At 40.1% G+C, this 27,650-nt stretch overlaps 1 protein-coding gene across 1 annotated transcript in view; it reads right to left on the bottom strand.

Annotated features, from left to right (window-relative positions):
* Positions 1-694: 694 nt before the first annotated feature.
* Positions 695-27,650, bottom strand: part of pbxip1b (pre-B-cell leukemia homeobox interacting protein 1b) — a 41,933-nt gene continuing 14,977 nt past the window's right edge. The window contains exons 4-11 of the mRNA XM_034174775.1: positions 25,896-25,969; positions 17,649-18,023; positions 14,044-14,266; positions 13,881-13,904; positions 13,352-13,401; positions 3,852-3,950; positions 3,518-3,752; positions 695-3,362 (exon numbers count right to left, since the gene is read on the bottom strand). Coding sequence (XP_034030666.1) covers positions 1,726-3,362; positions 3,518-3,752; positions 3,852-3,950; positions 13,352-13,401; positions 13,881-13,904; positions 14,044-14,266; positions 17,649-18,023; positions 25,896-25,969 — 2,717 coding nt within the window. The 3' untranslated portion in view covers positions 695-1,725. The remainder of the gene's footprint in view (positions 3,363-3,517; positions 3,753-3,851; positions 3,951-13,351; positions 13,402-13,880; positions 13,905-14,043; positions 14,267-17,648; positions 18,024-25,895; positions 25,970-27,650) is intronic.

Raw genomic sequence — 27,650 nt, 5'->3', positions numbered from 1 at the left:
GTTACAGCAAACAAGCACAATGGCTTTTTCCCCAAATATCCCACATTTTGTAGTTTAAGTCTCAGCTGGACTGCAAACGCATCCACAGATGAACCCATTCTCACTTCATTCCCTCGACCACCACTGATTAAGCATTTTATGAAATGCAGAACTAAGAGACCTTTTATGGTAGTAAACTGTATCCAATTATACATTTGTGCTGTGATCAATTTGTTGTAGCAGTGAAGCTCTAGGTGCTCTTCTCCCCACATTTCAAAATAAAAGTCAAGGCTCACCCTTCCTGTTTTCAGTATTTCATGCAGAGAAGGAATTGTGGTGTTGGGAGCACAGTGGTCTTTAAGGCGAACTCGCAGCAATGCTACAGGCCGATTTGCACAAAATGCTTTTATCAACTTAATTGGGTATCTCTCATTGACAAGTTGCACACGGGGGAGTGCAGACCTGCATCAAAATGATTCTAAAGGCAGCAGGATAGAGTGTGCTTGTATCAACAACACAGGTGCACAGCAATCTGACCATATTATAAGTGTGGAACAATACCAACAGTCAATCACGGCTTAGTACTCCCAGATTAACCATTAAAAAGGCAGGGATCACAACACAGACTTTTTATTCCAAAGCAACATTCTAAAGACCAACTTCTCTAACCTTGTGGATCATTTAACATTCTCTGAAGAGGCCAAAACGGAAAATACATGGCGAACTCTTGAAAAGTGAGAAGCCAAAAGGCAAAATAAAGAGCTTTTTCAACCACAGAGATGCACAAAAAATTATGGCGCAAGTACTGCGTCAACAGAAATATTAGCATTCAAACATACTGCTATAAAACACTGTATGCAATTCAGTCAATTCCTAAACAAGAAGACATGCTTCCTTGAAAGTTATACAACCCACACAACCGTTACATTCCCTACAAAACAAAATTGCATTTTAGTGCATGAGTCTGTACATGAAACGACATGCATGGTCAACATGGCAAAGTTTTACGTGCCTACCAACCTTTGTGCAACTAATACAACTTCAAGTTAGATGCCTGCACAGCAGCATGAGCAAAGATCACGTCTTTTAATGCAAAATGTACAAACATTAAAGAAGATGCGCTTCTTAATATAGCATGAAATAGTTAAGCCTTTTCAGTAGTTCAGGCCTGATTCTGATGCCATATTTTGGTTTACTTTTAGGTGTCTAGACTAAAAAGTCACATACTTTTAGTCATCTCAGTGTTAGTTAACGGAATCTCCTGTACATTTAGCTGACTAAAATAATTCAGATGACAAACTAAATAACCCTTTAGTCAGGACAGACTACACCTAAACCAAAACAGGGCATCAAAATTAACAAATTCAGGTAGACTCCCTGCTTCATTTAAATTGTTAATCTCAAAGATAAGCCAACTTTAAATTGTTTGCATAGAGATCAGTGCAAGTATCTACTCTGGACAAGGAATAATTTCAAAAAATGTAATGAACGCCAAAAATACATCTCGGTTTACAGGAAGAAAATAATGCCAGCAGAAATGACTTTTTGGGAAAAAAAAGTTAAATAAGGGAATATTATTGTGAAACAACATGTGCAGGTTTAACTCAAAACCACCCAAAAACTGAAATGTGAGACATACTTAAACTAGAATAAAAGGTCATCACTTAAAGATGATGGAATCAAATTTGTGCTCCACCAGAAAGTGTTTCCTGTAAATGAACAAATACCCATCATAGCGCCCCAATTTCACAGTGACCAATCAAAATCTTTCACTTTAGCCTCGCTTGCTCTCCTTCCTCGTTCAATACTCTCTTCACTTCTTCTGGCTCCTTCTGCCAAAAACCTTTTCATGGCCTCCTGTTCAAATCCATCCGCGTCTTCCGTTATGGCACTATCCCCTCCTGCATCAGACTCCTCCTCTTCCACCATGTCTTCTAAAATATCCTCCAAGTCTTCCACAAAGTCCTGAAAGCTGATCTGATCATGAACAAACACTCCATCTGTGAAGAACTCGGCAGACAGCTTTTGGAGCATTTCCCTTTTGGAGGCCTCCACTCCTGCCTCCTCAGCTTTGGCGAGGTATTCTTGGAGGAGTGTCTCAAACTGGTCTGAGGGAACAGGGAGCAGCCCCTCAGCCTGGGCGCAGGTCTCCAGGGTGTCGCAACCTGTTGACCGTCGTGGGCTGTGCTGGAGTCGCGCCCTCTGCCACATCCAGTACTCTGGTTGATCCAGGGAGGGCCGGCAGTGCACGGGAGGGGGCTTCCCGTGTCTCCACAAATGTTCCTGATTCTCATTGTATCCACATTCATCTTCACATTTCTCTGAGTTCTTCTTGTCCTTTTTCCACTCGGCAGAGCTACTTGTGTCTTTTGATGCCGCCCTCTTCATTTCAGACCACGCCCTCTTTCCCAGTGTTCTCTCATCCCCTTCGTCACCATCTTCACTCTTCCTGTTGCTCCCATCCTGTGTTTTCCATCGTTTGGCATTTTTACTTTCTCCATTGTGCCACCGCTTCTCATCTCTCCATTCTTCATCAAAATCCTTACTTCCACCTTTCCACTCATTTTCACTCCACCGCTTCCTTTCACCCTTTTCTTTAACATCTCTGGTATTTTTATTCTTCCAGTCACCAGCTTTCTTCCATTCCTTTCTCTCTCCTTTATCCTTTTGCACCTCATCCTTTTCATCACCACTTTTCTGAAAGTCACCTTTCACTTTCTTCCTTTCCTTCCATTCCTCTCTGTGGTCTTTTGCTTCCTTCCAGTCTCTTTCCTCTTCATCTCTCCATTGCTTTGCCCCTTTCCAGTTTTTATCGTCTTTCCATTCCCTTTTCTCTCCATTATGTTTCCTTTCACTACCACTTTCCTCAAAGCCTTGTTTCATTCTCTTTCTTCCCCACTCTTCCTTACGGTCTTTTGCTCCCTTCCTGTCTCTTTCCTCTTCATCTCTCCATTGCTTTCCCCTTTTCCTGTCTTCATCTTCGTTCCATCCATTTTTTTCACCCATTTCCTTCCATGGCTTTCCTTCATCACCTCTACTCACCTTTTCTTTCTTCCATTCGCTGTCCTTCCTTTGTTTGATCTCTTCACTGTACTTCTTTTGCTTCTCCTTGTGTTTCCGACTTTTCCGCTCGTCTTTTTCTTCTGTTCTACTGCCGTGTTTAAGATCCTTCTTCTCTCCTCCTTTCCACTCAGGTTTCTGTCTCCTTTTCCACTCAGTCTTTTCACCCAAGTCATATTTCTCCATCTCTCCTTCCCGTTGCTCATGCTGTGGTTTCTTGGAATCTCTCTCCAACTTTCCAGCTGTGCCATGCCTGTGGTCCTCACTTTGTCCACTAGGAGGCAGTGAAGTTTGCTTGACAAATGCTGAAGCTGCTTCATTGGCTGATGAAAGAAACACAAAGTCACAAAAACTACCAACAAAAGAAAAAGTGAGCCAAAAAGAATCACTCTAAAGTTCACCATCAACATCATGACTGCTCTAGATCTAAAAATCACACCTTCCCTCCTCCTTATCCCCTCCCTCTGTTTTTTGGTACCTGAGGAGGGTTTTAATTCAGCCCCAACGCTCCTCAGTAATTCTAGTTCTTTCTGCAGAGCTGGGAAGGACTCCATCTGTCGCTTCAGCCTCTCATTCTCTTCCTGAAGGGCAAGGAGAGAAGCCACTGCCTCCTTCAATCTACTGTTTTCCTGCTCCACCTCTGCCCAGTGCAGCTGCTCTGCAACTCCCTCTGCTGCTTGTCCCTTGACCACTTTTAACTCTTCCTCTTGTGCCTGAAGAGAAAAAGACAACCAGAGATTCCTGGGAGAATATTCCACAATCAGTGACACATTTACAGTAAACACACAAGCGAGAGAAGAGCAGAGTCACACCTGAAGTTGGGTTTGAAGCAGAGCAAGCTGCTGGTCTCCTTTGGCTAACATATTTAAAAGCTCTGTTCGGTCAGGCTCTACTGGAGCACCTGTAGGAACCTGAGGATTAAGTCACTCTTGTTAATATTTGCAGACAGGCCAGATAAAAACCAACAACAAACCTCAAACATTCTTGGACAAAATATGTACAAAGTGAGAGGATTGTGTTTTCATGAGATGAAAACCAAGTTGTGCAACAGAAGTAATTCTGCTTTGTGGAGACAGAACTCAGAATTATATATATAGTACTTCTATCTTATATGGGATGTGTATTCCATGGGAATCTGTAACTTATCTAATGATTGGAATTAATGATCACAGGTGTTTAAATAATGACAGTGGGTCAAGCTGAAAGTGATGTGTCGTGGAATAAGTATTGCTTTCTGTTTGAGGCGAACGCTGACTGAGAAGGGATGAGCTGACCCACAAAACGTGAGTCTGCTGCAAATTATCCGCAAACTATTAATGAATGAATATTTAAGCTTATCGTGAATATCCGAACTGTTAATGATTTTACTGCAAACTGAATAAAATACCCTACCAAATGTGAATGCAGATCTTGTGCGAAGCGCCTTGAGGCAACTTTGTTGTGATGTGGTGCTATACAAGTGAAAATAAATTGAAATTGAGGTCTTGCAAAAAGTGAACATCATTCATGATGTATATTTTTTCAATTTAAGTAGTTTACAGATCAATTACTTCAGTAAATCTTGATCGCAAACCCTATAAAATTATTTTTTTTGGGGGGGGGCTCGCTACACCCATTGAGGCAGGGAAGCGAGCCCCAAGCGGGCTCATGGTTCTGGTGTCAAACGCCAGGCCCCACTGGGCATGACCCACTTCAGGGACAGTGGCAGGTGGGGAGTTTGACTGGGACAGCACACCTGTCAAATGGTAACTCTTGTGAGTACAACCCCTGGCAATAATTATGGAACCACCGGCATCGGAAGATGTTCATTCAGTTGTTTAATTTTGTGGAAAAAAGCAGATCACAGACATGACACAAAACTAAAGTCATTTCAAATGGCAACTTTCTGGCTTTAAGAAACACTATAAGAAATCAGGAAAAATAATTGTGGCAGTCAGTAACGGTTACTTTTTTAGACCAAGCAGAGGAAAAAAATATGGACTCAATTCTGAGGAATAAATTATGGAATCACACTGTAAATTTTCATCCTCAAAACTAACACCTGCATCAAATCAGATCTGCTCGTTAGTCTGCATCTAAAAATGGGTGATCACAGCTTGGAGAGCTGTTGCACCAAGTGGACTGACATGAATCATGGCTCCAACACAAGAGATGTCAATTTAAACAAAGGAGAGGATTATCAAACAATGTTGCAAAAGATGTTGGTTGTTCACAGTCAGCTGTGTCTAAACTCTGGGCCAAATACAAACAACATGGGAAGGTTGTTAAAGGCAAACATACTGGTAGACCAAGGAAGACATCAAAGCGTCAAGATAGAAAACTTAAAGCAATGTGTCTCAAAAATCGAAAATGCACAACAAAACAAATGAGGAACGAATGGGAGGAAACTGGAGTCAGCGTCTCTGACCGAACTGTAAGAAATCGCCTAAAGGAAATGGGATTTACATACAGAAAAGCTAAACGAAAGCCATCATTAACACCTAAACAGAAAAAAACAAGGTTACAATGGGCTAAGGAAAAGCAATCGTGGACTGTGGATGACTGGATGAAAGATGATAATGCATTTTGCCATAGAGCAAAAACTGTGAAAACATGAAAAAAAGACACATAGGGTCAATGTCATGGCCTGCAAATAGTCCGGATCTTAATCCAATTGAAAATCTTTGGTGGAAGTTGAAGAAAATGGTCCATGACAAAGCTCCAACCTGCAACGCTGATCTGGCAACAGCAATCATAGAAAGTTGGAGCCAGATTGATGAAGAGTACTGTTTGTCACTCATTAAGTCCATGCCTCAGAGACTGCAAGCTGTTATAAAAGCCAGAGGTGGTGCAACAAAATACTAGTGATGTGTTGGAGCATTCTTTTGTTTTTCATGATTCCATAATTTTTTCCTTAGAATTGAGTGATTCCATATTTTTTTCCCTCTGCTTGGTCTAAAAAGGTAACCGCTACTGACTGCCACAATTGTTTTTTCCTGATTTCTTATAGTGTTTCTTAAAGCCAGAAAGTTGCCATTTGAAATGACTTTAGTTCTGTGTCATGTCTGTGATCTGCTTTTTTTCCACAAAATTAAACAACTGAATGAACATCCTCTGAGGCCAGTGATTCCATAATTTTTGCAAGGGGTTGTAGAGGAATGTTATGAAGCCCCATGGCATAGTGAAAGTGAGGGGCAGGCACTCATAATGACACAAATGGTAGCTTAGCACCATCTGTGGTTTCTCAACCAAGCACATACAGGACACTAAACGTGAAGCAATTCATATTTTGCGAGATGCATGTTCATGTTTCAGGTGATATTTTTCGAAATTCACATTTTGCGAATAATTGACAATTTGCAGTGATTCACCTTTTGGGAGTTAACAAGCTAGCACCACACAATACATCTCCATGGTGTCCTATGCCGTAACCAAGGTTGGGTAGGATTACTTTGAAATGTAAATGAGGTGGGCTTCATAGATAATTGGCAAAGCTTCTGGGGAAAACCTGGTCTTGTTAGGAGAGACGGCATCCATCCCACTTTGGACGGAGCAGCTCTCATTTCTAGAAATCTGGCCAATTTTCTTAAATCCTCCAAACCGTGACTATCCAGGGTGGGACCAGGAAGCAGAGTTGTAGTCTTACACACCTCTCTGCAGCTTCTCTCCCCCTGCCATCCCCTCATTACCCCATCCCTGTAGAGACGGTGCCTGCTCCCAGACCACCAATAACCAGCAAAAATCTATTTAAGCATAAAAATTCAAAAAGAAAAAATAATATAGCACCTTCAATTGCACCACAGACTAAAACAGTTAAATGTGGTCTATTAAACATTAGATCTCTCTCTTCTAAGTCCCTGTTAGTAAATGATATAATAACTGATCAACATATTGATTTATTCTGCCTTACAGAAACCTGGTTACAGCAGGATGAATGTTAGTTTAAATAAGTCAACACCCCCGAGTCACACTAACTGCCAGAACGCTCGTAGCACGGGCCGAGGCGGAGAATTAGCAGCAATCTTCCACTCCAGCTTATTAATTAATCAAAAACCCAGACAGAGCTTTAATTCATTTGAAAGCTTGACTCTTAGTCTTGTCCATCCAAACTGGAAGTCCCAAAAACCAGTTTTATTTGTTATTATCTATCATCCACCTGGTCGTTACTGTGAGTTTCTCTGTGAATTTTCGGACCTTTTGTCTGACTTAGTGCTTAGCTCAGATAAGATAATTATAGTGGGCGATTTTAACATCCACACAGATGCTGAGAATGACAGCCTCAACACTGCATTTAATCTATTATTAGACTCAATTGGCTTTGCTCAAAATGTAAATGAGTCCACCCACCACTTTAATCATACCTTAGATCTTGTTCTGACTTATGGTATGGAAATTGAAGACTTAACAGTATTCCCTGAAAACCCCCTTCTGTTTGATCATTTCTTAACATTTACATTTACTCTGATGGACTACCCAGCAGTGGGGAATAAGTTTCATTACAGCAGAAGTCTTTCAGAAAGCGCTGTAACTAGGTTTAAGGATATGATTCCTTCTTTATGTTCTCCAATGCCATATACCAACACAGGGCAGAGTAGCTACCTAAACTCTGTGAGAGATAGATTATCTCGTCAATAGTTTTATATCCTCATTGAGGACAACTTTGGATGCTGTAGCTCCTCTGAAAAAGAGAGCCTTAAATCAGAAGTGCCTGACTCCATGGTATAACTCACAAACTCGCAGCTTAAAGCAGATAACCTGTAAGTTGGAGAGGAAATGGCGTCTCACTAATTTAGAAGATCTTCACATAGCCTGGAAAAAGAGTCTGTTGCTCTATAAAAAAGCCCTCCGTAAAGCTAGGACATCTTACTACTCATCACTAATTGAAGAAAATAACAACCCCAGGTTTCTTTTCAGCACTGTAGCCAGGCTGACAGAGTCAGAGCTCTATTGAGCCGAGTATTCCTTTAACTTTAACTAGTAATGACTTCATGACTTTCTTTGCTAATAAAATTTTAACTATTAGAGAAAAAATTACTCATAACCATCCCAACGACATATCGTTCTCTTTGGCTGCTTTCAGTGATGCCGGTATTTGGTTAGACTCTCTCTCCAATTGTTCTGTCCGAGTTATTTTCATTAGTTACTTCCTCCAAACCATCAACATGTCTGTTAGACCCTATTCCTACCAGGCTGCTCAAGGAAGCCCTACCATTAATTAATGCTTCGATCTTAAATATGATCAATCTATCTTTATTAGTTGGCTATGTACCACAGGCTTTTAAGGTGGCAGTAATTAAACCATTACTTAAAAAGCCATCACTTGACCCAGCTATCTTAGCTAATTATAGGCCAATCTCCAACCTTCCTTTTCTCTCAAAAATTCTTGAAAGGGTAGTTGTAAAACAGCTAACTGATCATCTGCAGAGGAATGGTCTATTTGAAGAGTTTCAGTCAGGGTTTAGAATTCATCATAGTACAGAAACAGCATTAGTGAAGGTTACAAATGATCTTATGGCCTCAGACAGTGGACTCATCTCTGTGCTTGTTCTGTTAGACCTCAGTGCTGCTTTTGATACTGTTGACCATAAAATTTGATTACAGAGATTAGAGCATGCCATAGGTATTAAAGGCACTGCGCTGCGGTGGTTTGAATCATATTTATCTAATAGATTACAATTTGTTCATGTAAATGGGGAATCTTCTTCACAGACTAAGGTTAATTATGGAGTTCCACAAGGTTCTGTGCTAGGACCAATTTTATTCACTTTATACATGCTTCCCTTAGGCAGTATTATTAGACGGCATTGCTTAAATTTTCATTGTTACGCAGATAATAAGCCAGAGGACACACACCAATTAGCTAAACTGCAGGATTGTCTTACAGACATAAAGACATGGATGACCTCTAATTTCCTGCTTTTAAACTCATAAAACTGAAATTATTGTACTTGGCCCCACAAATCTTAGAAACATGGTGTCTAACCAGATCCTTACTCTGGATGGCATTACCCTGACCTCTAGCAATACTGTGAGAAATCTTGGTGTCATTTTTGATCAGGATATGTCATTCAATGCGCATATTAAACAAATATGTAGGACTGCTTTTTTACATTTGCGCAATATCTCTAAAATTAGAAAGGTCTTGTCTCAGAGTGATGCTGAAAAACTAATTCATGCATTAGGGTTTGTAAGAGTAGAATGGGAGGCAGAGCCTTCAGCTTTCAGGCTCCTCTCCTCTGGAACCAGCTCCCAATTCGGATCAGGGAGACACCCTCTCTACTTTTAAGATTAGGCTTAAAACTTTCCTTTTTGCTAAAGCTTATAGTTAGGGCTGGATCAGGTGACCCTGAACCATCCCTTAGTTATGCTGCTATAGACTTAGACTGCTGGGGGGTTCCCATGATGCACTGAGTGTTTCTTTCTCTATTTGCTCTGTGGGTGATTCTTTAACTACGGGCACTATTGGCCTTGTAAATGTAATTTCCACCACACCATTGCCTTACAATATAAAGCGCCTTGGGGCAACTGTTGTGATTTGGCGCTATATAAATAAAATTGATTTAACCCAAAAGTAATCAGATTACAAGTAATCCAAATGTATGTACATACATACATGTAATCCACATGTATTCTTTCAAAGTAATCCTACCCAACCTTGGCCGTAACATATGCGACTTTCCACTATCCTGCTTTTGTGCAAATGGATCACAGATAAATCGAGCCAGGATAACCACAATATCCTACTAAATAAGTCAATGAATCTGAAATTAAAGAGCTGGCAATATTGGGGGGTGCGACATGGGTTGTTCCCTCCTCAAGAGGATTAAAAAAAACAAACATGTGCAACATACACTGAAAAATAAAGTATATATCATAAGAATGGGGGGGGGGTGTAATTTCAGTCACACCATAGCCTAAAGAACATACCAAATATATCATGAAGTTGCACAAGCATGCAAGTCGCATTTATTTTTGAAACATAGTGCTACTGCTTCATGCAACCATAAGCAAAATAACTGGCGCATTATACATAAGGAAAATGCTGTGTTAGCAAGCAGAAGCTAACAAACCAATTAATGTGATTGTACCAGGCACAAAAAGCTTGTTCTGGCTACTGAGCAGACTACAATTTCCATGTAGTCATTACATGCAATGTTCAATCCCATATCAGAGTAAGTTGGGAGAATATGGAAAGGAAAAATGGGATGGGGCAACTCAGTACTGAGATTTATTTTGGCTTCTATTTCATTACATATTCCATGTTTTGTGTGGTCAACTTAACTTCATTCCTTAGTACAACCATTCTTGGATTTAAGGCCAAATTTATTCTGCAGTAGCCACTGCGACCCAGATAAACAGCAGAAAATGAATGAATGAGGTCAGCAATAATGCAGGAAAGTACACTAAAATTTTAGAGCAAACCATGCTGCCTTTTCCAGAGATATCCATCCATTTTTCAATAAAACAAGGCAAAACCACATTCTGCAAACATTACAAAGGCATGGCTGCAGAAAGAGCGGGTACAGATACGGGACCTGTCTGCAGTCCTGACGTGTTCCCTATAGAAAATGGAGAAAATTTTGAAATGAAAAATGTACACACCTTAAGGCGTGTTTGCAGGAAGAATGGAATAAGTCACCTGGCATACGTCGTTGCATGGTATCCTCAATGCCAGAACATCTTCAGTGTTGTGAGAAGAAATGGCAACATTACGAAGAAGTAATAAATTCTTTCTTAAGTTCTTTTGGAATGTGTTGCAGGCCTTAAATGCAGGACTGGATGTACATTAACATATGAAATTCAAGTTGAAAGATGAAATTTTTTTTTGGTTCATACTGTCTGCAATAAAATGAAAGTCAATGTGAGGATCACTTTTTCTATATGCATTTTCTATATCATCCCAACTTTGTCATGAAAAGGTCTGAGGACTCTTACTTTCCTTAGATTTGGCTTGCTGATCTGCCATTCCTGTTCTTGTTGTCATTTCACAGTCCAAACAAGTGCTGTGCCAAGTAGTATGAAAGTTATAACCCCCCCTCCCCCCAAGAGTATGATTTTTCAGTTTGAAAGCATGATTTCTTAAATATGCTTATTGTCTAAAGCTAGTCTCCCAATGCAGATTTTGGTTTTTCCTGATTGGTCATTACATCCTACAACACCACTTTTGCCACAAATTACACACTAAAGCATGCCCCGAATACGTAGCCACAGAAGTAGACAGGCGCATGTCAAAAACTGGCAACAGAAGACCAGCTTAAGAGACAGGTTGTGTCCCACAAATTTCTTCAGGCTTCAACCCTTCACAGTGAAAGCAGGAACAAACTATTCTGGAATGAGTGTCTAGCCCATGGAGCAGTTTGCTGTTGCCTCATTTTGTTTCCCTACCTCCTCTTGCCTGGCAACACCTGCACACACCAAGTTAATGTAGTAGGCATAACCCATAGTTTGGGGATTGTCTGGGCTGTAAAGGATACACCCTAGTCCATGAGCCAGTCATCAATTATGACCTAATCGATACCACTTAAGGGGATGAAACAACACTTGGAATCCAGCCTCAGTGTATCTTGGCCTACACATAAATGTAGGATAGCCATCCCAGGGTGGTAGCTGTAGCCAGGTAGGGGTCAATGAAAAATTACACAGAGGTCAAACTTTAAAAAAAAAAAAATTATCAAACTATGATGGAATGTTCTGGACTTATGGGGTCAAAACAGCAAAAATGGTGACAAAAGGTCAATTTCAGTTTGTACAGGGATCAAAAGTTAAAGTTGTTCAAATTTCAGTAAAAAGTATGCAGATTACTGGTTGAAACAGAAGGATTAATAAATGGAATAGTGTTGACTGTGTTGAATGCTTGTCTCCAAAATAAAGGTCAACATCCATTGGATTCTATGACATGACATATGTTACCCTGTAATATGATAACTAAGCATGACAGATGGTGCAAACTATTCCCTATTAGAACCCTATTAATCCAAACAAGCTGCATCATTTTTTACTGAAAGTGGAGCAACTTTAACTTTTGACCCCTGTACAAACTGAAATTGACCTTTGTCACCATTTTTGCTGTTTTGACCCCATAACATTCCATCATAGATAGTCCAAGCTATACTTTTTTGGAATCATTATGGTCAGACAAGTAATGTGATATAGTTTCAACATGACTGGAGCATTTTTAAAGTTTGACCTCTGTGTAATTCTTCATTGACCCTACCTTGCTATAGCTACCACCCTGGGATGGCTATCATACATTTTTGTGTAGGCCATGATACACTGAGGCTGGATTCTAAGTGTCGTTTTGTCCCCTTAAGTGGTACAAAAAAAACTTGCTTGGCCCATGGACTACCAGTTAGATCCTTTTATTTTCAGGTGAAAGAAAGCTGCACACGTCAGCTGCTTCATAAGCGGGCTGTAAAATGTAAGCCTAATTGCTCCACTGCAAAAATAAATGCAACACTTTTGTTTTTGCTCCCATTTTTCATGAGCTGAACTCAAAGATCTGAAACATTTTCTATAAAACACACAAAAGACCAATTTATCTCCAATATTGTCCACAAATCTGTCTAAATCTGCGTTAATGAGCACTTCTTTGCCGAGATAATCCATCCCACCTCACAGGTGTGGCATATGAAGATGGTGATTAGACAGCATGATTATTGCACAGGTGTGCCTTAGGCTGGCCACCATAAAAGGCCACTCTGAAATGTACAGTTTGTTTTAAGGGGTGGTAGTAACCAGCGACAGAATGTCTCATTCAGATCATCTTGTTTAATGGGGACTGATATCCAGATTGTGTTACGGTCACCTTCTGTTCTGCAGTGTGAGAAGAGCTTGTCACACATTTTGACAATAAACGACAATGAGGTATTTTTTCCCCCATATGCAAGATACTTCGGAATATCAGTTGCAGCCTCACAATTTACTTTATAAAAAATAAGCATTAAAAAAAAAACCTGAGACATAGTCCAGGAGATAGTGTGTGCACTAGGGAAACCAGATTCCCATTCAACACACACACACACACACACACACACACACACACACACACACACACTCTGTGTCTGCAACTTCTAGTTTGGGTTCCCACTTTGTGCTGTAAACTTTAAGTCCCTTTGGCTGCTCCCTTGTTTGCACTCGGGGTTGCCACAGCAAATCCAAGGTGGATCTGCATATTGAACTGGCACAGGTTTTACGCCGGATGCCCTTCCTGACGCAACGCCACATTACATGGAGAAGTACTTTTTATAAAAAAAAAACAACAACAACAACAACCACCACCACCAAGAGAATACAAACAGAATGCAAGTGGGAAAAAAAGTGATTGAAGACTGACCTTTCCTGGAACTTCTGAATCGTTCATCTCTCCTAAACCATAATCACGCTCTGCAAGTTATTATATACAGTTTATTATCTACATGGGAAACACCAAAATTCCAGGTAAAAGCTTGATACCGCAATGAACATTGATTATAAATAAAACAAGTAGGAAAAAAGCGGTAGATATCAAAGCTGAATCATGTAGAATGTACAGTCATGGCTTCTAAAATTGCTTCATATATAAACATGGTCACTTTCAACTCAATTCTGCTCTTTGTTCATGTGATCTTATTGTGGTAATGTGTAAACATCACGGTTTTCATTATACATCAGCACATAAACCTCTCTGCAAAACTTAAGTTATATTCAGCAAAAGCATGCATCATTTTGATAATATTGTCAGACTTATGCTTGCAAAGACACCATGCGAAAACTGGAACGTGCAAAAAAAAAGAAAAATAATAATTCATGTGCATGTGCAATTCATGTGCATTCATGTGTAACTGTAAAATACTCATTTACAAACATGTACAAAAACAGCCTACCCTCATCCAGAACCATGAAGACACCTGCAGGTACAATAAACCTTAGTCTCAGATGCCTTCTATCTAAACTGCTGCTTTCATCCATATACTCCCACAGACAATGTGCAACTCTGAAGTGAAACTCTAAGCAAGATTTAATAAAAAAAATAAATAAAAAACCTACCAGAGAGAAAGATGGTTCCAAGGCCCAACAGAATGATGGCGCCCAGGATGCACTTATTCACAGAGAACACGCTGTCTTCTTCTCGCCGTGGCAGCTGAAAATCTTGTTCACCTTCCTCCTCTCCTCTTCCAATTTGCTCCAGAGTGGCCAAGAGAGACCTCCTCCGCCTCAACGCTGGCTCTTCATCCTCTTGTGTCTTCTCAGTTTTCTCCTCCTCTACTAAATTGACAAAGGAATTGGGAGCAGTGTTAAAACAATGTAATTTACAATTTAATCTGTTTTATGGATGTCACCTGAGGTATAAAATAAAGAGTGGATCATTTAATTTTCAAGTATCCAATAGGTACCAGTAATTTTATTTTCTGACATGTTTACTCTTTTACAAATCTTCTGCATGTTATTGGAGCACATTTGTGTTGCACTCAAGAATTGATGTGAAACAGAAGAGCAGTTAAAGCACTGCACTATCTGATGGTGCAATACAAAACAAAACATTTCTTCTTCATTGGTTCTGTTTGCATGAGACAACTGAATAATTCACGTAGCAGGGAATTATTTTCCCAAAGTACATAAAATAACTACATCTGGATCACATGGAAAGTAATTCCAATCATAAATGTGTCATGAAGAAAGTTTAAAAAAAAAAGCCATCATCCGCAACAGTGGGCGGATCCTTTGCCAACCTGTCAATGCTATGAAAGAGGAAAGAGCCATAACATCCAAATGTGTGCACTTCCTTACATTAATTTCACATTAGTACTGTTGACCCTGACCCACAGGTGGGCAAGCCTTGTCCTGCTGCATGGATCAGTACAGTTATGAGACTGGATGAAGAGTGTTGCATTTGACATTGTATGTGGGTGACATGCTCGCGTTTATCTGAACGGTATTCAAACTTTGTGCTGCCTGTGTCAGCGCGATAAGCAAAGAACAGAATATTTTACAACGCCTGTTGTCCCAGACAGACATGCAAAGACCTTAGTTTTATCAGTTTTGTATGCTGTGTGATCAAGTGGTCTGAGGACAAGTGTCATGAAACATTCCATCCAACAATACAAAACATGAGGAAAGTGCCAAGTTTCCTCAAATACTTCCTCCAAAGAGATATGCTTTTGGTCTTATTTGCCTCTCTAGCAGCAGCACAGTGGCTTAGTGGTTAGCACTGTTGCCTTACAGCAAGAAGGTCGTGGGATCACTTCCCACCTGGGGTCTGTGTGTGGAATCTGCATGTCCTCCCCATGTCTGTATGGGTTCCCTCTAGGTGCTCCGGCTTCCTGCCGCATCTAAAGACATGCGGGTTAAGTGAACTGGAATCTTTAAATTGACCTTAGGTGTGTGTGTGAATGTTTGTCTGTCTATATGTAACCCTGCAATAGACTCACATCCTGTCCAGGGTCTACCCTGCCTCATGCCCCACGACTGCTGGATAGGCTCCAGCTCCCCCGACCCTTAACTGGAGTAAGCTGGTACAGAAACTGAATGCCTGTCTGGCAGTATTACCACTCAAAAACACCACAGAATTTGTGGTGAGATCACTGGATCAAGGAGAGTTGAGGAAATGTTGACCCAGATCCACTATATATAGCTTTTTTCCTGTGTCATTTGTACTTTGGTGAAACAGCACCCACACACAGCCCACTTTAGGACAAATGGAGTATTGCTTGGAGGGAGGAGATACAAGCTCTCTGCATCTCTAGTTCTTTACACTGTAGCTTGCCCTACAAACAGCTGTGGCCACCAGACCTAGGCTTTAGAAATGGGATGAGACCAATGAACAAACAAGCTTAAACAACATGCAACTTCAAAACCATACACCTGTTCAGAGGTGTCCAAATTCTGTCCTTTGAAGGACTGCAAATTTGAGCTGAATGGCGGGTCACAGGTATACATTTCACACCAGTGTTGCCACAGTTACTTTGAAAAAGTAATCCAATTACTGATTACTCCTTGAAAAAGTAACTTAGTTACTTTACTGATTACTCAATTGTAAAAGTAACTAAGTTAGATTACTAGTTACTTTTTTAGTTACTTTCCCCAGCTGCCGACAACAACCCACGTCAACATGACAATGATACCTGTTTTGCCAAAACTCACTTTATAGTCACCCTTTCTTGACTTCAATGAAAATAAATACTTGTTTTATAAAAAGTAAAATAAAGACCTCTTTCTTGACCTCATATTTAACTGTTGACAGCACTGTAACAGTAAAACTTGCAATTTCAAACCTACATTGTTTATAAATGTAACTATTAAATTCTAACATTTTTCTAACATTTAAATTCTCTCTAAACATTTTACTTGTCGAAATTATTATTATTTTAAGCAATATTAGTAGTTGTAGTAAAAAACGGCTTCAAAACTGGACCTTTAATCTAGGGCTGTTGTGGGGGGGGGCACATCCCTCCCCCACGCCCCCATCCCATCTGGATTCGCCCCTGCTTTGGCGTTTGAGCACAAAGAATGGATAACATTTATTTATGCAGAAAACAGGACCAGATTTACAGGTAAGAAAGTTTTATTGCGTTTTCACATCATGTGGTCCTCAGAAAGAGAGTTTAGGTGCATTTGAGTGGAAAATAATGTTAGTTGTTGACGCGTCGCCGAGGATCAGCTGTTTATAACGAGACGATACGGAGCGGCTCAGCTCAGCTCTAAATAAAGGAGGAAAAAAAGTATAAAAATGTCTTCATAAAGCTCAGTGCAGGTGTGCTGACCACCGCCCTTTAAGAGGTGAGGACGAGTCGAGCAGCTGCAAAAAACCGCGGATGAAAAGCTCACAGCTCGCTTAAAGTGGGACGTTCAGTCGAACCCCGACCTCCTGCCCACAGACCAAGTTTAATGCTGCTATCGACCCACAATGAAAAATAATAGTAACGCACAGTGACATGGAGAAGTAACTTTAATCTGATTACTGACTTGGAAAGATTAACGCGTTAGATTACTCGTTACTAAAAGAAGTGGTCAGATTAGAGTAACCGGCATCACTGTTTCACACACAGTGTGAACAGTCAATTGTTGGACCATACAGTGTGAGCACATAAAGGATCAGGATCTACTCAGGTTCACAGCTGATCTGGTGGGATCAGATCCACGCAAAGCAGATTGACTTCTCATGGAGTTTTGCAATCCGATTACTGTTAATCAGAAAACAGTTCTAACTTTTCTGATTTAGTAAATTCCTGACCAGAAAATCTCTCTCAATGACGAGCGCAGCTGCTTCTAATCCATCAGCAATCCAATATCCATCCAGCAGGTGGGAGACATCTACAGGATTTTAATCAAAGTTGCTGTTTTGATTGATCTGGTGCATCAAGTTCACCAGAAGAGAAAACTTTTGTAACTGATCAGATTTATAGGACAATGAGAAGTTTTTTTTTTTTTTTTAGTCATGTTAAACTGAAGGGAATGGACTTATTCATTCACCGCGTTTTAGATGGTACATGCCGAGGCTTTGGAAAAGCTATAGGACCCGTAATGATGACCCAACATTTTTGTGATGTGATTTTTGGCTCAGTATATTCTGTATTCACAAATCTCCCACTTTATAAAAAATAAATTGCATTGTACCCATCCAGTGTAAAACATTCTGCAAACTGCTTGTTATTACCTGTCTGATTATCAAAGTCTGTCATCCTGGGTGACAGCACAGACTCCATCTGCTCCTGGTGTGGCTCCTCATTTAATGGATACAGTGCTGATTCTTGTACTGGTTCCATCCTTCCTAGAGTCTCTGTGCTCAGCACTGATGCTGGGGGCTCATTATGGGAGGGGCTTATGTGGGTGTAGGTCTCAGCGAATGCATCCGTATCAGAAGTGGGCAGTGCCAGGCCCTCAGAAAGGCCTTCTGACTCACTGCTAAGGATGACGCTACCTGATGCTTCTAAGGAGGAGGGCATGGAAGAGTTAACGACAGAAGTTGGCACAAAAGGCTGGTGGTCTGTACTCTCATCTCCATTTAGCTTGGCTCGTTCTTCTGATACCTAAGCACAGGAAACGGATCATCAAAAGTGATGAGTAAGAAACTTCAAAGTTTATTAATACTGTAGAAAATGCTAAACTCAGAGTGCTTGCATAAGGAGCAGGTGCAGATATTAGAAATATGTGGGACTGTGTAATTGTGTCACTTGCCGCTGAAAGCATTTGCCAACACTGATGTTTGCTAAACCTCTTCATTCTGTTCCATCTTTACAGATTATGAATAATCATTATCCTATGGCCCAGTTAGGATTCAGACTGTGAAGAGCCAACTACCAGATATATGCCTTTGGTCGGAAAAGTGATAGAGTGACCATACCAAAAAAGTATCTTTCCAAACACACAAAGTAAAAATACATTCATTGGGCAATAATAATTATATTTAAGTGCAAAATTTAGAGCAAGTCCAAAATGTCACTCCATTGTGACTTGCTACTTAGTAGTTTTGTGACTAGGAGGCTAAAGGTCAATCAATCAATCAACTTTTTTCTTGTATAGCGCCAAATCACAACAAACAGTTGCCCCAAGGCGCTCCACATTGCAAGGCAAGGCCATACAATAATTATGAAACACAGTCTACGTCTAAAGCAACATAACCAAGGGATGGTCCAGGGTCACCCGATCCAGCCCTAACTATAAGCCTTAGCGAAAAGGAAAGTTTTAAGCCTAATCTTAAAAGTAGAGAGGGTATCTGTCTCCCTGATCTGAATTGGGAGCTGGTTCCACAGGAGAGGAGCCTGAAAGCTGAAGGCTCTGCCTCCCATTCTACTCTTACAAACCCTAGGAACTACAAGTAAGCCCGCAGTCTGAGAGCGAAGCGCTCTAATGGGGTAATATGGTACTACGAGGTCCCTAAGATAAGATGGGACCTGATTATTCAAAACCTTATAAGTAAGAAGAAGAATTTTAAATTCTATTCTAGCATTAACAGGAAGCCAATGAAGGGAGGCCAACACGGGTGAGATATGCTCTCTCCTGCTAGTCCCCGTCAGTACTCTAGCTGCAGCATTCTGAACCAACTGAAGGCTTTTTAGGGAACTTTTAGGACAACCTGATAATAATGAATTACAATAGTCCAGCCTAGAGGAAACAAATGCATGAATTAGTTTTTCAGCATCACTCTGAGACAAGACCTTTCTGATTTTAGAGATATTGCGTAAATGCAAAAAGGCAGTCCTACATATTTGTTTAATATGCGCTTTGAATGACATATCCTGATCAAAAATAACTCCAAGATTTCTCACAGTATTACTAGAGATCAGGGAAATGCCATCCAGAGTAACGATCTGGTTAGACACCATGCTTCTAAGATTTGTGGGGCCAAGTACAATAACTTCAGTTTTATCTGAGTTTAAAAGCAGGAAATTAGAGGTCATCCATGTCTTTATGTCTGTAAGACAATCCTGCAGTTTAGCTAATTGGTGCGTATCCTCTGGCTTCATGGATAGATAAAGCTGGGTATCATCTGCGTAACAATGAAAATTTAAGCAATACCGTCTAATAATACTGCCCAAGGGAAGCATGTATAAAGTGAATAAAATTGGTCCTAGCACAGAACCTTGTGGAACTCCATAATTAACTTTAGTCTGTGAAGAAGATTCCCCATTTACATGAACAAACTGTAATCTATTAGACAAATATGATTCAAACCACCGCAGCGCAATGCCTTTAATACCTATGACATGCTCTAATCTCTGTAATAAAATTTTATGGTCAACAGTATCAAAAGCAGCACTGAGGTCCAACAGAACAAGCACAGAGATAAGTCCACTGTCCGAAGCCATAAGAAGATCATTTGTAACCTTCACTAATGCTGTTTCTGTACTATGATGAATTCTAAAACCTGACTGAAACTCTTCAAATAGACCATTCCTCTGCAGGTGATCAGTTAGCTGTTTTACAACTACCCTCTCAAGAATCTTTGAGAGAAAAGGAAGGTTGGAGATTGGCCTATAATTAGCTAAGATAGCTGGGTCAAGTGATGGCTTTTTAAGTAATGGTTTAATTACTGCCACCTTAAAGGCCTGTGGTACATAACCAACTAACAAAGATAGATTGATCATATTTAAGATTGAAGCATTAAATAATGGTAGGACTTCCTTGAGCAGCCTGGCAGCAATGGGGTCTAATAAGCATGTTGATGGTTTGGATGAAGTAACTAATGAAAATAACTCAGACAGAACAATCGGAGAGAAAGAGTCTAACCAAATACCGGCATCACTGAAAGCAGCCAAAGATAACGATACATCTTTGGGATGGTTATGAGTAATTTTTTCTCTAATAGTCAAAATTTTGTTAGCAAAGAAAGTCATGAAGTCATTACTAGTTAAAGTTAATGGAATACTCAGCTCAATAGAGCTCTGACTCTTTGTCAGCCTGGCTACAGTGCTGAAAAGAAACCTGGGGTTGTTCTTATTTTCTTCAATTAGTGATGAGTAGAAAGATGTCCTAGCTTCACGAAGGGCTTTCTTATAGAGCAACAAACTCTTTTTCCAGGCTAAGTGAAGATCTTCTAAATTAGTGAGACGCCATTTCCTCTCCAACTTACGGGTTATTTGCTTTAAGCTACGAGTTTGTGAGTTATACCACGGAGTCAGACACTTCTGATTTAAAGCTCTCTTTTTCAGAGGAGCTACAGCATCCAAAGTTGTCTTCAATGAGGATGTAAAACTATTGACAAGATACTCTAACTCCCTTACAGAGTTTAGGTAGCTACTCTGCTCTGTGTTGGTATATGACATTAGAGAACATAAAGAAGGAATCATATCCTTAAACCTAGTTACAGCGCTTTCTGAAAGACTTCTAGTGTAATGAAACTTATTCCCCACTGCAGGGTAGTCCATCAGGGTAAATGTAAATGTTATTAAAAAATGATCAGACAAAAGGGAGTTTTCAGGGAATACTGTTAAGTCTTCTATTTCCATACCATAAGTCAGAACAAGATCTAAAATATGAAGGTCCAGAGGATAAGGCCAAGTTCCATGTTCTCCAGAGAAACATGATTGGGTGATGCATCCCAGTACCTTTTTGAAATCTTGTGAATGACTAACGCAAGTTGCACGGTTATGTCCTGGTGACCTGAAACTAAAGACCACAGCCTTATTGCGAACAACACCTATCCTATCACAAAGTGTTTTCCCCAAGGATATGAAAATATCCTTTTTAATATAAATAAACTTAAATGATTACATTCTGAAATGCATCCGTTCTCATTATGCAATGGGCCAGTGTTCAGTTAGCAATTGTAGGCATTAGTACATAATAAATACTGTCTGTTCGACATGTCAAGTGCTTTGTGCATGTTCTCGACAACATTTTGGTGGAGAATAATGTCACTTTGGCCCATTGTTCTTTAGCCAAAAATCCCATGCATTAATAGCCGCTTGTTCCAATTCAGGATTAGGGGTGGTATTGATGAGATTTTAATTGATAGATGCCATTATCGATTCCTTATCAATACTTCTTGTGAATTTTCTGTGTACTAAAAGTAGGCTTTACAGGTTTTCTATGTCAACATTTTATTGAGTCTTAAAGTAAATATGAAATTGTTCACTGGATCCTAGACCTCTGAACATTTAAAAAAAAAAAAAAAAAAAAAATCTGTAGTTTTTGTAAAAAACATTTCCTTTCAGGTATAAATGAGACAAATGTAACTCCATAGATCCTGAGCTGCGGTCTTGTAGCCAGCTGCGCTGCAAGTCAAGATCAATGTAACTCGTACAGAACGGAGGGCATCTCATTTGGAGGGGGCGATTTTGGTCTGTTGTAGTTTGCTGTCTGTATTGTAACGTTTGGAAAGAGGTGTCATTTGTTTTAAAATGGCGATTTGCTTTGAAGTTAATTCAAACCGGAATACACACACACACACACACACACACACACACATATACACACACACACACACACACGAGGTCTGTCCATAAAGTATCGTACCTTTTTATTTATTTATTTTTTTAAACTATATGGATTTGATTCATACGTTTTCACGTCAGACAAGCTTGAACCCTTGTGCGCATGCGTGAGTTTTTCCACGCCTGTCGGTGACGTCATTCGCCTGTGAGCACGCCTTGTGGAAGGAGTAGTCCCGCCCCCGTCGTCAGATTTTCATTGTCTGGAAATGGCGGAATGATTTGGGGTTTTTTCCATCAGAATTTTTTCAGAAGATGTTAGAGACTGGCACCTGGAAACTATTCGAAAAATGTATCTGGCTTTCGGTGAAAATTTTACGGGCTTCACAGAGAATATGGTGTTAGTACAAACAGTTGGGGCAACTGTTTGTTGTGATTTGGCGCTATATAAGAAAAAAGTTGATTGATTGATTGATAGTACAGCTTTAAGGACCCCTTTAAGGTGCGACGACACAGCACAAGCCACCGGACCATTTCTGAGCTGATGGCTCTGTGGATACGAGACCGTCGTGTGCTCTTTCTCTGGTTATTACAAGAGCTGGACATCAACCATTTTCTGGCAGATTTCACTTTTAACAAGAGATTTTGTCATGGAAAGCCACGCGGAGGCTTCGCGCGTCACGACCGATTCGCTTTGGAAGCGAGACAAAGGAACACCTCCGTTTCGGCGTGTCAGAGGACAAGTTTGGACATGTCTATCTCGGCTTTCAATGCTTACCAGTCCAGTAAGTATCAGTGAAATTGTGGAGAGCTGGACGCGCTGAGCGTCCTTAAAGGGGTCCTTAAAGCTGTACTACCAGACCTTATTCTCTGTGAAGCCCGTAACATTTTCACCGAAAGCCAGATACATTTTTCGAATAGTTTCCAGGTACCAGTCTCTAACAGCTTCTGAAAAAATTCTGATGGAAAAAACCCCAAATCATTCCGCCATTTCCAGACAATGAAAATCTGACGACGGGGCGGGACCACTCCTTCCACAAGGCGTGCTCACAGGCGAATGGCGTCACCAACAGGCGTGGAAAAACTCACGCATGCGCACAAGGGTTCAAGCTTGTCTGACGTGAAAACGTATAAATCAAATCCATATAGTTTAAAAAAAAAATAAAAAAGGTACGATACTTTATGGACAGACCTCGTGTGTGTGTATATATATATATATATATAAAATAAATTTTATTTATATAGCGCCAAATCACAACAACAGCTGCCCCAAGGCGCTCTACATTGCAAGGCAAAAGCCATACAATAATTACAGAAAAACCCCAACGGTCAAAACGACCCCCTATGAGCAAGCACTTGGCGACAGTGGGAAGGAAAAACTCCCTTTTAACAGGAAGAAACCTCCAGCAGAACCAGGCTGAGGGAGGGGCAGTCTTCTGCTGGGACTGGTTGGGGCTGAGGGGAGAGAATCAGGAAAAAGACATGCTGTGTAAGACAGCAGAGATCAATCACTAATGATTAAATGCAGAGTGGTGCATACAGAGCAAAAAGAGAAAGAAACACTCAGTGCATCATGGGAACCCCCCAGCAGTCTAAGTCTATAGCAGCATAACTAAGGGATGGTTCAGGGTCACTTGATCCAGCCCTAACTATAAGCTTTAGCAAAAAGGAAAGTTTTAAGCCTAATCTTGAAAGTAGAGAGGGTGTCTGTCTCCCTGATCCGAATTGGGAGCTGGTTCCACAGGAGAGGAGCCTGAAAGCTGAAGGCTCTGCCTCCTATTCTACTCTTAAAAACTCTAGGAACTACAAGTAAGCCTGCAGTCTGAGAGCGAAGCGCTCTATTGGGGTGATATGGTACTAAGAGGTCCCTAAGATAAGATGGGACCTGATTATTCAAAACCTTATAAGTAAGAAGAAGAATTTTAAATTCTATTCTAGAATTAACAGGAAGCCAATGAAGAGAGGCCAATATGGGTGAAATATGCTCTCTCCTTCTAGTCCCCGTTAGTACTCTAGCTGCAGCATTTTGAAATAACTGAAGGCTTTTCAGGGAACTTTTAGGACAACCTGATAATAATGAATTACAATAGTCCAGCCTAGAGGAAATAAATGCATGAATTAGTTTTTCAGCATCACTCAGACAAGACCTTTCTAATTTTAGAGATATTGCGCAAATGTAAAAAAGCAGTCGTACATATTTGCTTAATATGCGCAATGAAGGACATATCCTGATCAAAAATGACTCCAAGATTTCTCACAGTATTACTAGAGGTCAGGGTAATGCCATCCAGAGTAAGGATCTGGTTAGACACCATGTTTCTAAGATTTGTGGGGCCAAGTACAATAATTTCAGTTTTATGTGAATTTAAAAGCAGGAAATTAGAGGTCATCTATATATATATATATGACCTGCTTCTGAAGAGCAGCAGGTCACAGCGCCACTTCAAGCAGACCCCGCTGCAGAAGCAGCAGGTCCACGCAACAGAGAAATCATCATATTCCCGATACACACACTCAAAAACAGCGGCTACTCCGGCGTAATGTGAAGTGAAGAACTGTTAAGGGAATCATTAAGCAAAAACGCTATTTATCGATTCTTAACAGGAACCAGTTTTTGATACCCATCCCTATTCGTGATTTGATCTAAACATTACTATATTTCAATCCCAGCTGTGACATTGCTGTTTACTCAATATTTTAAGAAAGTTTCTGTGCAGTCATCTGGTACCACAAACAATAACATAGTACAAATTAAATAATTGAACTTTTACTCTTTTTAAATGACATTTATACCTCCATATGAAAATGACTATGTATTAAAGTGCAGTAATAACCATAGTGATCAGCAGTCAATACAAGTGCACATATTATATCAGTACCACATTCAATATGCACGATGACTGATTTTCTTTTTCTGTCCACAAGGAGGCAGTGAAGACGTCTGTACATAGAGGTAAAACTGTTGCCTCTAACTGAGAAGGTTGCTGTGGAGTACAGAAGTGTGACGTCACGTATCCATAACAGTGATCCGATGCAGCCTTTTTTTAATAGCCATGTTGTGCTTTGAAGACCAATCTGAGTGCAATGTTCAGACTTTCTGTCCTGGGGACATTTCTGATGAATACACAAATAATGTCAGCTAATTATAGGGTGTCTCAAAAAAAAAAAGTACCCAAAAGTATTTTGACAGCACAGAAAAACCAATCAATATTACCAGACATTTTCTGCATGACCATGTGGCCGAAGCATGTAATTTTGTCTCCCCAATGCACAGTTTTTAGTTCAGCATTTCCTTTTTCATGTTAGGAAATGGTTAACATTTATCTTTTACACCACATGATCAATGTACCCTCCTCGTCTGAAGTTTCCAAAGGAACAAATCATCTGTCTCCAGTGTTCCGGAAAACCACCTAGCAAATTCAAGTCTCCTTGCCATTTGCTGGGAGTTAGTTCCCTCTGAGGCGGAATTTTGTATGGAAAGAGATGCAAATCAGCCCTTAGGATGCATTGTGCAAAACTCAACGATTTTTGTTCTCTGAATTAGGGTCAAGTGCTGCATTTGTCCTGGACTTTAATGTCTTGCAGAACAAACTTTGGGGTTCATGAAATGAGAAAAACACCATTATTTCCTACCATTTTAAAAAGCTTCCTACACTGGGGTTACACACTGAAAGGACACTGGTTTTGAAGCAGAGTGTTCACTTTGTCCACCTGATTATCTATTACAGCAATAACATTATCAAAAAGTCTAACAACATTCACGTTGTTCTCACTGTGCATGTAGCGTTTAGCATAAAACTCAGAGCAACACAGACAAACAGGACTCGTCATGCACAGTGGCAGTACCAATAGCAACACTTACAACAAAATACCTCAAATATCATTGAAAAAATTACAGCTTTCCACATAAGATTTAAAGTGATTTTCCCTCAATTGGTTCACTGTAAAAGTAGTATACTCATGATGCCTTTTAATATTCATTTTAACACTTGCAAGTAGCTTATTTGTTTGAAATACTGGCAATCTTACCAAGCTGTCCTCCACAGAGAGCCCATCTGCGTCAGACACCACAGACTCTCCAAGGCGACTATTTCCCTCACAGCCTGGACCAAATATGAATATACAAGAGGCATAAGAAGCGTTTTAGGTCAACAGCACCCCCTCACACACACACAAGCATTAAGGTTATACCTTGTATTAATGACTGAGGTAAATGAAGTTCACGGCATATTCAGTGACTTGAAATGTTCCTATGGGAAACAAAGTACCAGTAGATTCAGTAGATTCTCACAAATCAAACAAGACCAAGCATTCATGATATGCACACTCTTAAGGCTATGAAATTGGGCTATTGGTAAAAAAAAAAAAAAAAAAAAAAAAAAAAAGTAGAAAAGGGGGTGTTCACAATAATAGTAGTGTGGCATTCAGTCAGTGAGTTTGTCAATTTTGTGGAACAAACAGGTGTGAATCAGGTGTCCCGTATTTAAGGATGAAGTCAGCACCTGTTGAACATGCTTTTCTCTTTGAAAGCCTGATGAAAATGGGACGTTCAAGACAATGTTCAGAAGAACAGAGTAGTTTGATTAAAAAGTTGGAGAGGGGAAAACTTATATGCAGGTGCAAGAAATTATAGGCTGCTCATCTACAATGATCTCCAATGCTTTAAAATGGTCAAAAAAAAAAAAAAACCAGAGACGCGTGGAAGAAAACGGAAAACAACCATCAAAATGGATAGAAGAATAACCAGAATGGCAAAGGCTCACCCATTGATCAGCTCCAGGATGATCAAAGACAGTCTGGAGTTACCTGTAAGTGTTGTGACAGATAGAAGACGCCTGTGTGAAGCTAGTTTATTTGCAAGAATCCCCCGCAAAGTCCCTCTGTTAAATAAAAGACGTGCAGAAGAGGTTACAATTTGCCAAAGAACACATCAACTGGCCTAAATGATAAATGGACTGCATTTATATAGCACTTTTGCCATCTGCATCAGATGCTGAAAGCGCTTTACAATTATGCCTCACATTCACCCCGATGTCAGGGTGCTGCCATACAAGGCGCTCACTACACACCGGGAGCAATAGGGGATTATGGGCATGTTTCTCCTGCTATGGTGTTGGGCCTATACATCGCATACCAGGTATCATGGATCAGTTTGGATATGTCAAAATACTTGAAGGTCATGTTGCCTTATGCTGAAGAGGACATGCCCTTGAAATGGGTGTTTCAACCAGACAATGACCCCAAGCACACTAGTAAATGAGCAAAATCTTGGTTCCAAACCAACAAAATTAATGCCTCACAGATGTGAAGAAATCATGAAAAAACTGTGGTTATACAACTAAATACTAGTTTAGTGATGCACAGGATTGTTAAAAAAGCAGTTTGAACATAATAGTTTGAGTTTGTAGCGTCAACAGCAGATGCTACTATTATTGTGAACACCACCTTTTTCTACTTTTTTTACTAATAGCCCAATTTCATAGCCTTAAGAGTGTGCATATCATGAATGCTTGGTCTTGCTGGATTTGTGAAAATCTACTGGTACCTTGTTTCCCATGTAACAATAAGAAGTATACTCAAAACCTGGATTAATCTTTAGTCACATAGCACTACTATTATTCTGAACACTACTGTATATACACATATACACACAATTTGTAACTGCACTGTGGAGTTTTAGAGGTAAAATTACAAAAACCATGTCTGTCTAAATACTTATGGACCAGACTAAAATTACAAAACAATACATTAGCCATGCTGCAGTATGTCCCCACAATAATCCTT

Source organism: Thalassophryne amazonica, chromosome 7, assembly GCF_902500255.1.
Source record: "Thalassophryne amazonica chromosome 7, fThaAma1.1, whole genome shotgun sequence".
Classification (NCBI taxonomy): Eukaryota; Metazoa; Chordata; class Actinopteri; order Batrachoidiformes; family Batrachoididae; genus Thalassophryne; species Thalassophryne amazonica.
This window is presented reverse-complemented; position numbering and strand designations above follow the sequence as displayed.